The sequence below is a fragment of the Magnolia sinica genome, chromosome 9 (assembly GCF_029962835.1).
Source record: "Magnolia sinica isolate HGM2019 chromosome 9, MsV1, whole genome shotgun sequence".
NCBI lineage: Eukaryota > Viridiplantae > Streptophyta > Magnoliopsida > Magnoliales > Magnoliaceae > Magnolia > Magnolia sinica.
The window spans coordinates 3424528-3438080 of NC_080581.1; the positions used below are offsets into that span (position 1 = coordinate 3424528).

The 13553-nt window shown below is 42.7% G+C and overlaps 1 protein-coding gene across 1 annotated transcript; it reads left to right on the forward strand.

The window, feature by feature from the left end:
• The first annotated feature begins 785 nt into the window (after positions 1-785).
• On the forward strand, positions 786-5158 carry LOC131256289 (plant intracellular Ras-group-related LRR protein 6-like). The gene is made up of 4 exons (XM_058257262.1): positions 786-926; positions 2061-2090; positions 3121-3809; positions 5014-5158. Exons 1-4 carry the CDS (start codon positions 786-788, stop codon positions 5021-5023), a joined length of 870 nt encoding a protein of 289 aa, XP_058113245.1. The 3' UTR covers positions 5024-5158.
• The last annotated feature ends 8395 nt before the right edge of the window (positions 5159-13553 follow it).

Below are 13553 nucleotides of genomic sequence, written 5' to 3' on the forward strand. Positions count from 1 at the left end.
GCTCCCGGAAATGATACGGTAGAACCGGAAGAACTTGAATGCCCTATAGCCATCTCTCCGCAGCAAACGTGGAAAAAATTACGCATGAATCTGGGCCGTCCATCTATTAGGTTATATTATGGATGGCATGATTTTTGAAATAATAAATGTTAACCATCATATCTCTTCAGTTTCACACAGAATACTGGAGTCCGTGCTGTGTGGGTAACATCCCCTCCGTCCGTCAGGTGTGCCTCCCAATGTTAGTTTCTGAGGAAAAATTCAGAGGATGTATAGGTTAACCGGGCCACACCACTGGAAACAATGAAGAGAGGACACTTACCATGGTTCTACGTGTGGGGCCCACCATGTTATGAAAATCCCATCCAACCCGTTCATGATGTTCTAATTACCAGGATGAAGGGACCCAAAACTCAGGATGGCAAACCCTATGAAATTAGACGTTTTAGGTGTAATTTTAAGTTGTTCCACTAGCTGTGGTCCATATAAGTTTCCTACCTAGCTGAGTTTAGATATTGTACGGTGAAAATAAGGGGCCTCACCGGATGGACGGAATGGATCCCATAATTTTTATGCGTTGGGCTAAAACTTCTCGGATGTTGGACCCAAGAGGTGTTGCAGAGGATTGTAAACCCATGACCCACATGACACGTGTACACGTGTCACAGGATACGCTATATCAGTAGGTCCATACCTTCTCAAGGATATAAATATTGGGAGAGAACTCTCCATTCCAATCCACAAACGTCTCTCTCTCTCTCTCTCTCTCTCTCTCTCTCTGTCTAATGGCGAAGAGTATATCGACGATTGAAATACGGAAAGTAGAGAAGATGGATTTAAGTGGGATGTGTTTGGATTCTCTTCCAAACCCCACCGTCGATTTAACATTGATTGGCAAGCTGGACCTCTCCGGTAACAATCTCCAGGTATCTTTCTTGCATATAAATGTTGGACCAGCACCATTTTCGACTTTTGTGGTGACATGGCTATCCAGACCATCCAAATTGTTGGGTACATTGTGGATGGACCATATGTCGAATCGCACTGATCGAACCATCGTAACCATCCAATTGATATCCTCAATTGGACGGCTCTCTCTCTCTCTCTCTCTCTCTCTCTCTCTCTCTCTCTCTCTGGTCCATGCACATTGGGTCGGTGATTTGGACGGTTGGATCACCGTTTCTAAATTTGGGATCAACCTTACATGCGAGTCTGGCTCATGCATGCACGTCGATGTATGGAAAATGAGGATGCCAAGTGCACATGCCTTACACGTGAGTACAATGAACAAACGTGTGAGATCAGGGCCGCTCATCAGGCAATCCCCACTGCATGGATGTTGTGTCTCAAAAATCGAGCGGAAATGATCATCAGGTGGACCACACATGGACAAAATAAACGAATGATTATGAAAAATTGACCAAAGTTGATATTACACTTCGGGCTGACCTGATGATCATATTGACCTACTCTTTTGGACATGGCTCCACGGTGGGAATCATCTGATGAATACACGTGAGAGAGAGAGAGAGAGAGAGAGAGAGAGAGATCGATCTTGGTTTGTGTTGGTTAATCAAAGGTTAGGATTGTGCAATCTTGGAATGTACCCCAGTTGCAGTGGAACCAATTCGCACGTGTAAGATTATCTTCCTCGCACTCTATTCTGATTTTGGAATGGAGGTTTGCTTGGAAACGTTGGGACACGATGGCCAATGACCCAAGCCGTTCACAAGACTCTCTTAGGTTGGATTTTCAACCCTTTGATAATTTGACTCTTTTCCTTTGAATCCCTTTTGAAGTGCATCGTATAAACTGTTAGGATTATTCAAAGGACTGTGATCCAACGGCTAGAGTCCCGATCGTAGAGCACAGTGGTGCATGTGGGTGCAAACCTCTCATTGTATTCTACACCATCAATTTTTTCAACGGTCCACTTCTTTGAGTTTGTACACGTGTGGCCCATCTAATCATCAGCTTTGCGAAGATCGACAGCCGTCCATTTTCACCATCTACTAAAGGATTGACAAATTTTTTTTTTCTACTCACGATAAAAATTGCAGAGTATTCCAGAATCTTTAACGGCCAAGATGGTAAGTTTAATGATCTTAGACGTGCATTCGAACCAGCTAAAATATCTTCCAAATTCCATTGGGTGCATGTGCAAGCTCAAGGTCTTGAATGTCTCAGGCAACCTACTCGTCTCATTGCCTAAAACTATAGGGAAATGCAGGTCAGTGGTCCACTGAGATATTTAGTCTGTACAAAGTAACCGAACGGCTACGGTGCGGTGATCGTATACGTGGCATACATCTGCCCAACCGTTTAAGTGGTCTGGCCAAACATCTGGCCGTCCACTTTCACTTGGCAGGGCATGTGTGTGCTTCGGATGTGGACTCCATTCATTGTTTCTTTACATGTGTGGCCCACCGCTGAATTGAATTGATCTTGCTGCGCCAGGCCATCCATATGGTGCATCGCACCTGATCAAGTGCTACATCTCACGTGTGCTATCCTGGACGGTCGTAAGCTGGTCCGGATACCTCTCCAACACCAGTTGTACACAGCGGGTACAACACACGAGCTCTGAGGGGCCGACTGCATTGTGTGTGAGACATCCACTCCGTCCATGAGATGCACTGCCTGATGAGAGGCCTTAGGGAACTAAATCAGCCCGTTCCCCATGTCAGGTGGGCCACACCACTGAAGATGGGGAGAGAATGCAATCTATGGGGCCCTCCATGTTGTGCACATTCCATCCAACCCATGCATCAAGTCCGCCTCACCAGGATGAAGGTGAACTCCAAAAATTAGGCTGACCCAAGACTCACTCCACATTAACTCAAGAGGTTTTATGCATGACTGGCCATTGTTCCCCGTGGTGCGGCTTATATGAATTTTGGATCGGGATGATTTTTGGCCTCTATGATGAGCAGGAGGGGGCACATCAGATGGACGGAGTGGATGTCGTACATACAGTATTACACTGGGTCCCACAGGTGTCGTGGAGGACTCCGGTCCCATGCAAGAGCATTGCTTACCGTTTTAGAGGCCACTTCATGAATGTGCCAACCAAGATTTTTGTGGGCCCATCAAGAACGGCCCAGATTTTTAGCTCCTTGATGTACGTCGAAAAAATCATATAACAGGGCACTACAAGAGCTAAACGCCAACTTCAACAAGCTGACCAGGCTGCCGGACAATATGGGCCCGGAGCTGGTCAACCTCCAGAAGCTCTCAGTTAACTCCAACAAGCTCTCTTTCCTCCCCATCTCCATCTCCAGAATCACATCCCTGCGAATTTTAGATGCCCGGCTCAACTGCCTCCGGTCCCTCCCCGGCGACATCGATAACCTGATCAACCTCGAGGTCCTCAATGTCAGCCAGAACTTCCAGTACCTGCGTGCTCTCCCTCACTCTGTCGGCGGCCTCATATCCCTCATTGAGCTCGATGCCAGCTACAACAGGATCACCACCCTCCCCCACTCGATCAGCTGCCTCAGGAAGCTCCGCAAGCTGTCCGTAGAGGGGAACCCGCTGGTGTCCCCACCGATGGAGGTCGTCGAGCATGGTGTGCAGGTGGTGAAGGACTACCTGCGCAACCGCATGAACGGGACTGTCAGCAGCCCAACCAAGCGGGGCTCTTGGCTTGGCAAGCTGGTCAGGCATAGGACGTTCAATGGGCGGGAAGTCAAGGAGCAAAACGGGTTTCTGGTATCCGATTACCGGGCCATCAACAGCCTCGCTTCGCCGAGGTACATGGAGACGTCCTCACCCCGTCTGCTCTTATCGCAAAGGAGCCATTGTGTGAGGTGAGTCTTGATTTTGGTCACTTTGTAGCATGGTTTCAAGACTCAGGGGACTCCGTCCAAGTCAACTCGAACTCCTCGAATCACCTAGATGATTCAACCCAAACTTGGGCGAGTCCTTAGTTGAGTCAAGACCAAACAAGTCAGTCTGAGTTGCCGAGTCTTTTAACCATACTTAGAGAATGGTTCGTGGGTCTGCTCCCACACTGATAGTTCTGCCAGCGGAGGTTTGGTAAGGAACTTAAGCAAGAGAGCTCCAACTCAGGTCATGCCCCTAGAGGGGATGTCTCCACCAGCTCGATTACTGAGACTGAAGACGGTTCTCATTCTTTTTAAAGGGGAAAAAATAACTTCAAAAAAAATTAATACTCTGGCAGAGGGAGATGGATGTTACACAGGCACTAGCAAATTACTTTAAAACTGCATATGATGTAACAAGAAAACCAAGTTAAACTGTCCAAATCACAGATCCCTATTTAGAAGTATCATGAATCAACATTTATGTTTAGTTGATCATCTAACTATTGTTTTGGCGTAAAAACTTATTGGACCAAGAAAATGAAAAAGAAGAAGAAGAAGAAGAAATCAACAGTCCTGTTTCAACAAGCAATTGCCATAAATCAGTGCGATTGTTCCAACAATCTAATTCTGGGACTTAACTTCAGCCCGGCTAGTTCTGAAATTTAGTAAAATTTACTCCATTTAGTGCCTCGTATAATTTCTGAGTGCCTGCATATCAAGCTTCATGCTCTGCTAGAGTATCAAATGACTCCCCTTCTTCAAATTTACCTCGAAATTGTGGTAGGGCTGTGGGTCAACCTAAACGAGATCGACTCAACCTGAGTCCAAGTCGGGTTGTCAAGGTCCTCCAGTCGGGTTTGGGTTTGAAAGCACCAACATGATTTCAAATTGGGTTGCATTCGGATTGAGCAAATTCGGGTCGGGTCAAGTGGTTTGGGAATACTCACACGCATTTGGGTCAAGTTAGGCTGGGTCCAGTATATAAAATTCAGATTTGGCACTGTGGGTTGGAATTCGAATCAGGTCAGTTTGGCAAATATAGCAGAATTTTTGTCTCTACTCCTTGGCCTAGCCATCAAGCTGGGAATGACCAACCTGGAAATTGAAGGAGATTCCAACCTCGCCATTTATTTTCTCTGCAGGTGGAGATGAACTGGAAACTGATATTTATTTTCTATGCAACCAGGTGGAGCTGAACTGGAAACTGATCCACAACTGATGGGCCTGCTTTGGAGATTTTTTGTTGAAGATGACAACCAAGTTACCAAGACAGGAGGAAATGCCCTTCCAACTCTAATGTAAAACAATCTTTTGCTGGATGTCTCCGTTAATAAGCCAGGTGTATTCATCAACTCGGATTCTAATCCCAACCTCTGAAATCAGAGTCGTTCATCCAGCAAGCTTAAGACCACATCGAGAAATAATACATCCTAATATGAATCAGAAAATGGTTAACAAACAGCTTTCTACAAAAGGTTCAACGGCCACTCATTTGTGCATCTGTTCTACCGTACCATGGATTGGTCATATCTTAAAAATCATAACAATCAGATGATCCTAACCATCAACTGGGGAATTTTGGCCCATTGAGCGTTCCATTGCTTCCAAGTGCTGGCTACAATCATGGAGCCGGAGTGATTCTTGGGTGCACCCTATCCACGGTGGGAATCTTGGGACTCGCCAAATCTTCGGTATCTTAGGACTAAGATGTACCATTTACTAAACATAGTAGACTGGTAGTTAGTAGTCATATTCTAGTATTTGTAAATTTGTCGTTTGGTTGACAGACTAAAAAGGAAAGATAAACCCTAAAAGAAAAGAAAAGAAAGAAAATTCCTTAATGATTGGATGGTAGCTAGAGTGTGTTCTGTAACGGTAATGGTGGCCGTAACTGTCAAACAAGCATTTACTCCAAAAGCTTAAGCTGTCAGAGTGTGGTGTATCAAAGGATATCAAGGGGTTTCATGACTTCAACACCCCCCCTGCACGTGCGGGGTGGGAACTCCGCATGGGAACATACTGACGAGGGTGGAGGGACACTCACACCATAAATAGGCCAGGCTTGATTTCCCGATCCCTGAGCCGGACCTGATTTTTTTCCTGGTCCCTCGTGGGAGAATAATATTTCAGCGAGGCATATTTTGCTGCTCTCGAGATTCGAACATAAGACCTTCCGCTTTGATACCATGTCAAACAATCATTTACTCCAAAAGCTTAAGCTGTTAGAGTGTGGTGTATCAATGGATATCAAGGGGTTTCATGACTTCAACAGTAACAGCCACCACCGTTACCTTTCTGATACGGGTCGTAACGGCTGTTATGGCCCCATTATGGTGTCTCTTTTTTTTTTGAAAAAAAAATATCCAAAAAAACATGTATTTGGCCCGTATTGTTGATTAAAAAGTATGGAAAACTTGTATTTACCCCATAACAGACAATTACAGGGCTGTTATGGCCTTCATAGGGGACGTAACGTGCTGTTAAAGGCAATTACGAGTCATTTTTTTCCATAACGGTGGTTACGGCTGTCACGACCCCGTAACGTGTAACGGTTGCCACCGTTACCTTTACGTAACGACCTTTACGGCACACCATGAACTATACAGTAATCAAAACATGATTAGACGACCCCGTTGGAGATCATAGGCGCTATCAATGAGTGGTCAACACCTGGATTGCACCATAACACCTTTCTTGAAATTGCTAATCCCTACTACTGGAAATTTGAGGGTGGTAGGTAGATTCATCAATCTGTAGATCGGTCATTCATCATGGGCCCCAAACATTGTATTCCAAGCAAATTGCTAACTGGGGAAATCCAAAATCAATGAATGCAAGATCCAAATTGTCCATGGAGGAGAATCACCTTCAATTATTTAAATCACAAAAAACAAATCTCCTATTAATATCTCTCTATCAGCTGCAACTAATTTTTCTGCACTTAATTCTCGGTCATTTCTTGCCCATTGTCCTTACTTCCACCCTAAACGATAGATATACGGAAACCAAAACGTTCATGTCTACAGATAGCTGTGGAGAAGGAAAAGATTTCCTTTTCTTTAGGCCCAAATGTGGTAAAGGAAATGGCCTTTATAAAGGAATCTGAGAAAATGAGAGAAAAGGGAAATTGATTTCCTCAATCCTCCTACCTTTCACAAATGAGGAAACCGTCACATCTACGGATATCAATTTCATTTCCTTGTATACTTTTTTTATTTTTTATTTTTCCCACCAATCCAAACAGCCCCAACTTCTCTTAGAAACCCCACGAAAAATATACTCCAAAGTATCCGAGGACAGGTGAATTCATCTTTGATTCAAGGAGCTTTCTCCAACTATTCCTAATATATACAATTCAAACCCTAAATGCTGAACCTTGAACCCTCTTCTTTCTTGAAGAAACACACCCCTTAGAGAGCCAACTTAAATTTTGAACCATCTACTTGGGTTTTCTCCGTTTAAAATTCCATTGGCATAGCTCACACCAAACTTCCAATATAGCGACTGACATAAACCTTCGGACATTCTTCACTTAAAGATGAGTTTTGGACTCTCCTCATTCTTCTCAACATGAACCCCACTACGATGCCAATTCAAATTATCTTCTCGCAAAAATCCGAGTCCAGTGAGATGCTGCCTCTACATACTTCTCAAACCATGTCTAGCATCATCCACATGATTTTGTATCCACATTTCACAACCTAACTTTTTTGTACTGTATAGGGAATCTCTTGTCTGAAAACTGGGAGATTCTAAATGTTCTACAAGCCATCGGCTACTTCTAGAGGACATTCTCATAACATGACAAGAAGGAATGGCTACCATAGTTATAAAAAAATATAATTAAATTTAAAAAAAAAAAAAAAAAACTCAAAAACTCCACTGCACTTGATGTCTAGCCAGGTTGTGTTGACTCAAAGACTTGGAAGAGTCTTTACTTGACTAGATATTTAATAATTAATTAATTAATCTGTATATATTTTAAATAGTTGTATATGGTAAAGTGTAAAAATAATGGGAGAAGACGCATGTATAGCAGCTGGCTCCTCGTGCGAGATGCTCCTTCATAAGAGGTCACAAGTTCAAAACCTGCCTTTTACATTTAAAAAAAAAAAAAGTCTCAGCGAGTGACTTGCTTGAGTTGACTTGATGAGTCACAGTGAGTCTGTGACGAGTCATGCTTGCAACCAAGTTTCATGGTGACTCGGATCAAAATCTAGTCAAGACAAATTGACTCATTCAAGGTTTGAGTCGAGACACCAAGTTTTATAACTATGATGGCTGCACCTCTACTAAGTGTTTATAGTGATTGCATGTTGTCATTTATCTACTTTGCTCAATTGCATGGGAGAAAACTTCATGAAAGATGAAAACTAGCAAAGCAAATCCTCCACCCTATATATACTATACTGTCTAAGAACATTTTCAATGCCCACAAAAATGAACCCATTGTTATGAAATCCTAGTCCCAACTGCTGGGACGCAAGCATGCACATCAAGGGGAGATATTTTGTTTGACAAGAAGTCCAGACTCTAATGAGAGATTTGGGTTTTGTAACCAAATGCAACATTGCCTGCAAAGGGCATTCTAGTCTCTGCCCGGGCCTGACTCCACCAAAATTCATCAGCATGAATCTGGCATCAAATGGCTCCCATCCACCGGCAAGTCATAATTGTGGACCACTAATGCAAGGGCATTTTCACACCGGGCTCGACTGGGTGGCCTGTGAGATGCAGGGGCACACTCGGGATGGGCAGCCCGTGGAACCCATGGATTTGGGGCCCACGAGGAGGGTTTGGCGCCGAGGACCAAACCCATGGATTTGAGGCATGGGCTTATGAGATAAAGGGATTAGTTCACCATGATCTATCAGTTCGAGCTATTAGAGCAAGTGGTTAATTGTCCTGCATCAACCACCATGAACCATAGTTCTAAAACTTGCTGACTCGGCAAAGTCAATTCTACTTGGTGAGATTTCGAGTTGAGCTAGAGAATCCACGATCTCATTCTCCCTATCTATGAATGCAGTAAAATAAGACCTCCGTCAGCTGTCAAAAATCATGAATCTCCTCCAATTCATCCGCAAGCCTCTAGGAGATTAGGCCATAACAGCTTGACCATCTTATTGAACACAGTGAATAACTTTCAGCAACCAAAGGAGAGGAAGAGCATTGTGAAACATATAAGCTTTTAACTTCCGTTTCCCAAGGCATGATGCACCAAGACATCATCGGGACAAGCACCCAACAGGAAAATCCACTGAGAAAATATCCAGACTTCCCCGCCAGCACATTCTCTTATTATAAGATGCCGTCTCAACATAAACCTCCTCCAATCTAGTTAACAAACTAACTATCATCACCTCAATTCATTGTTGGGCATTGAACAATGCACAATATTACTCCGAAAACAGTTGCTAAACTTCACCTCTCTATCAACATAGTCAAGCAAATCGAGAGAAACTATCAGCTGCAGGATCCTAAGGAACTGAACCACACCAAATGTCATCTTGGAACCAATTCCCAGGACCCCACACCTCCAACCTCCAACCTCCCCAAATGGAACTTGTGTCACAAACCTGACCCTTTCTAAAGAAAAGCTCTGTTGAATCTTAACTATCATGGTGCCAAGAGCCACGGGATCCAAACAGAGTAAATTGGGATACAACGTAGAATAATTTTTATGAGCATAAGTCTTCTTCTAGAGGGCATAAATTGGCTATTCCAGAGGGAATCCATCAATTAAATCTTTCAACCATCGAACATCCAAAAGGTCTAATGGGTTCACTGATACGCATGGGCATTGCAAGATCTGGACATGACCCCAAAAAAAAAAAAAAAAAACCTTCTAGCCAGATCTTCCAAGCAATTCTCCTCCACTATTGAACTTCTGATAAGAACAGTTTCTAGAAACTGCCTTAAAACATCTTAAACAAACTGTAAGCAACCAACATGAACCAAAGTTGGATCATCAGAGAACTAAAGATATAAGATCTGGAGCTTCACCCTTACTGCAGTAAAATTCTTTGTCAATCCATGTGTTAGATATGGGCATTGTCACATTTAATTTTTGGAATAGTCATCTTGCTACTGCATGGCTCACTGCCTGTCGGAAACAAAGCCATGCATATCAATTTCCAGGGTAGACCAGGGTAGACTATTGCCTTCTTTCTTTATCAAGGTTTTCTTGCCCTTTTTTCCTTCACACAAGCTGTTTTCAATGGTAGCACAGCTTTTATTGAAAAGAGAAAGGGCAAAATTGAGAAATTAACACCCTAGAAATTACAAAAAAGCTAGACCAAAGAGAATCAAAAGAAGCAACAGAACAACTAGCAAAGGCTTAACGATGCCCAAGCAATCACATCTAGCTTTGACTTCCTGAACACCTTGTCAGGATTCTATGGTGACTGCAAAAGCATCAATCATTCTGCTCCAAACAAATCACCCACAAACATGAAAGAAGAGAAATCTTCATAAAAACCTTTCTCTACAGCCAACTCCTCCCCCATGCCTAGCTAAGAAAAGAGGCGCACTTGAGGCCGGCATCACCCAACACCAACAGCTCTGGGAAATATCACATAAGTGTTCCCACAACAGCTCTGAGAAATTTCACATAACCGTTCCCAAACCACTCTTTCAAAAATACAACGCATGAACAAATGGCCCAATGTCTCTGCATTTCAAACGCAGAAAATGCAGACAATAAAAATTATCATTTTCCTTTTTTGCAAGTTATCCACTGTAAACACCCTATTCCTACCCACCAACCAAGCAAAGGGAATGACATTGGGTCCCTTGTATGACCAAATGAATTCAGTCAGTTACTTAGAGTCCCTCATACAAGGGGAGCAAATGACAACATAAAAGGAACACACAAAGAACTTACCGGACTTCCCCAAGCTCCATACCCAGGAATCCTGCTCAGTTGATGAAGGAATGCATAATATACTCCAATTCTTTATCAATCAGATTTCTATGGCGTGGGGCTCGAACCACTTGATCTCGCAAGTCCTAGAAATGCTAAGAGACAGATCTTCTGCTTTGAAGTAGTTCAAACCAATCTAGGAAATTTTAAGCCAAGCGTCCTATCTGAGCACCATACATCTTCCCAAAAGGCCGGAACCGAATGCGAGAACCATCCTCCACCAAATACACAATCCTTTCCTGAAGCTATCGATGATTCTATAGATTGCCTTACATGCCCCCAAGGCCCTGTATAGAGAGCTCTTTGTGAACCAACTTCCCTTGGCAATGCCATATTTACAAGCGAACACATGTTATCATAAGCCCTCATCTTCCACTCCACATATCCACAGTCATTTACCTAAAAAGCGCTAACTTTAGCACCCCTAGTTGGCTCCTTCTTCACTAATCGGTTTACATACCTCATTTCATAGCAAAAGACGGAACTTGTTCTTACCTTTGACTCCTTTCCAGAGAAAATCTCGCCAAATACTTCCCAATCTACTAAGAACACTTCCGGGCAATGAAATAAGGACCTATGATATAAAGGCATGTTGGACATAGCTGCTATTACAAAAAAAGTGATTCTTCCTCTTAACAAGACAGCTGCTTTTCTGGCTGGAATACTTTCTTCCAAATCTCTCTACCACCTTGTCCCATAAATGCTTTGTAGTCTTGCCAATGCATAGATGGAGACCCAAGTGGTAAGAAGGGCAGCTTCCTACTTGGCACCTAATACCTTTACTAGGTTTTCAACTTCCTCAGGAGATTGCCTAATTCCCAAATCACTTTCATGAATGTTGATCTTGCAAGCTAAAACTACTCCAAAGCAAGGAATGGCTTTATGAATGCCATCAACCTGATAAGCCTTGACATTACAGAACAATAGCTTGTCATTAGCAAACTAAGATGGGAGATCTGAATGACGCTTCTTCCACCTTAATTCCATTAACTAATCCCCAATGAAACCTTTTTTTCCATCATTCTACTTAGCGCCTTTGCCACCGCTGCAAAAGAACAAAAATAACGAATTGCCCTGACGAAGACCATTCAAAACCACAAAGAAGCCTTTTAAGTGATCAGCATACGAAGACTCAATACCCAGCTGGAGAAAGGCTACTCAATCCATCTCCATCTCACTCCGCCCCCTAGCCTAGCTAACATATAAACAATAAAACTTCCAATTAACGTTATTGCAAGCTTTCTCTAGATCAAGCTTACATATGACACCAATTTTGCCTTCCCTGTATGGTTGTATCTGGAAATAATACATTCGGGAGTAATCACAATCTAGTTACCCCCTTTTAAAGATTGTGAAACAATGCCCCTTGTCCAATCAAACAGTCATCCTACCAAGTATCATCAAAAGGCTGTCCCCCTTGTCCTCTTAGTTCACTGATTCATTGCTTCCTGCTATTGCCATAAGGTGACAATATTCAGTGTTATATAAGTTTGTTATCAAGCATTCAATACTGTATATGTGGTACATGCGTACAAGATTCAGATGTTTCATTTATTAGGTCCCTGAACAGATGGGCACACCCAAAAAGTGCACCAGTGCAGTTGAGTTACCCTTTTTTTTTTTTTTTTGAGCTAGCAAAAAAATGCAGTCGAGTGAGCTTAACCACTGACTAGAAGGTTCTTGAGGGTTACAAATGGACAGTTACATAAAAGTCCAACCAACGATCAATGTTAAAGGCAAAAAACCTCCAATAAATGGCTAAGATAACCTGAATAGTGCACTCTTTTGGTATACGGCCTATCCACGAGAGTGTACAGTTGATGAACATCCAGACCACGTGCATGGAGAATTGAATGCTTGATAACTAACTTAGACATTAGAGTGTAGCATTGGACCCCTTCTCTACCATGAGACTGCATAGTTGCAGTCTTAATCATCTACATTGCCTCTCTGGTGATCTACACCTAACCAAGCAAAAGGTTCATTCATCCTAACATGTTCCCCTGTTTCATTCCATTGCCTCCACCACTCACCACATCTCTTGTAACTATTTCAGTTTTCTAATCTATATTTTCATGTCTTCTTGCATTTAAGGGGAAAAAAAAAAAAAAAAAAACATTTCCTAAAAGGAGACACCCTCAAATAACACCCTGTTTGGAGGGTGCATGTATTGTAATCAAGCAACAAACTACACCCAGAGTTTTCAGGTATTGAGTTGTGCATCACATATTTGACAGCACTGATAAGGCCAATACTGGGCATATTTTCACATGCATGATTCCTCCTTATCAGATATGAGGCCAACTACGGCATAATCCATCAAATTGCAATCAGTCTTCTCATTCGGGATTCCAATTCACAACATTTTATCATTGCTGTAACTTATATTGCATGTAAAGAAGAAAGGATAAGAGCATCTTCAAAGTACCGAATCAAGAACCCTATGATCAAAATCCACATCTGATGATGGAAATCATCGAACAATACAAAAACCCTCAAAATAAATCCTAAAACCTGAGAACGTGGTGATTAATTCACCTAACAGAAACTTACACTGAGTGGATGATTGCCACCATCACTACCACTAGATGAATTTAGAACAACGAAAGAAAACTTTTCAATGGCTCTCATTCAATTCTATTAGTAATGGTCATGGGACAATAGCTGACTATGAGACGCGTGATTATGGGACAACAGCATATTTATATAGCACCGACGATACAGCCGGTTCCAATCAGCAGACCATCTGATCATATGGGCCCCAGCAGATGGCGACATGTGCTGGATCCCCAGCCACGACA

Bases quoted from the DNA above. Each gene is read 5' to 3' on its own strand.
- LOC131256289 (XM_058257262.1), top strand. From the start codon at position 786: ATGGCGAAGAGTATATCGACGATTGAAATACGGAAAGTAGAGAAGATG. The intron at 927-2,060 runs GTATCTTTCTTG...TAAAAATTGCAG, and splicing joins TCTCCGGTAACAATCTCCAG to AGTATTCCAGAATCTTTAAC. The intron at 2,091-3,120 runs GTAAGTTTAATG...TTAGCTCCTTGA, and splicing joins AATCTTTAACGGCCAAGATG to TGTACGTCGAAAAAATCATA.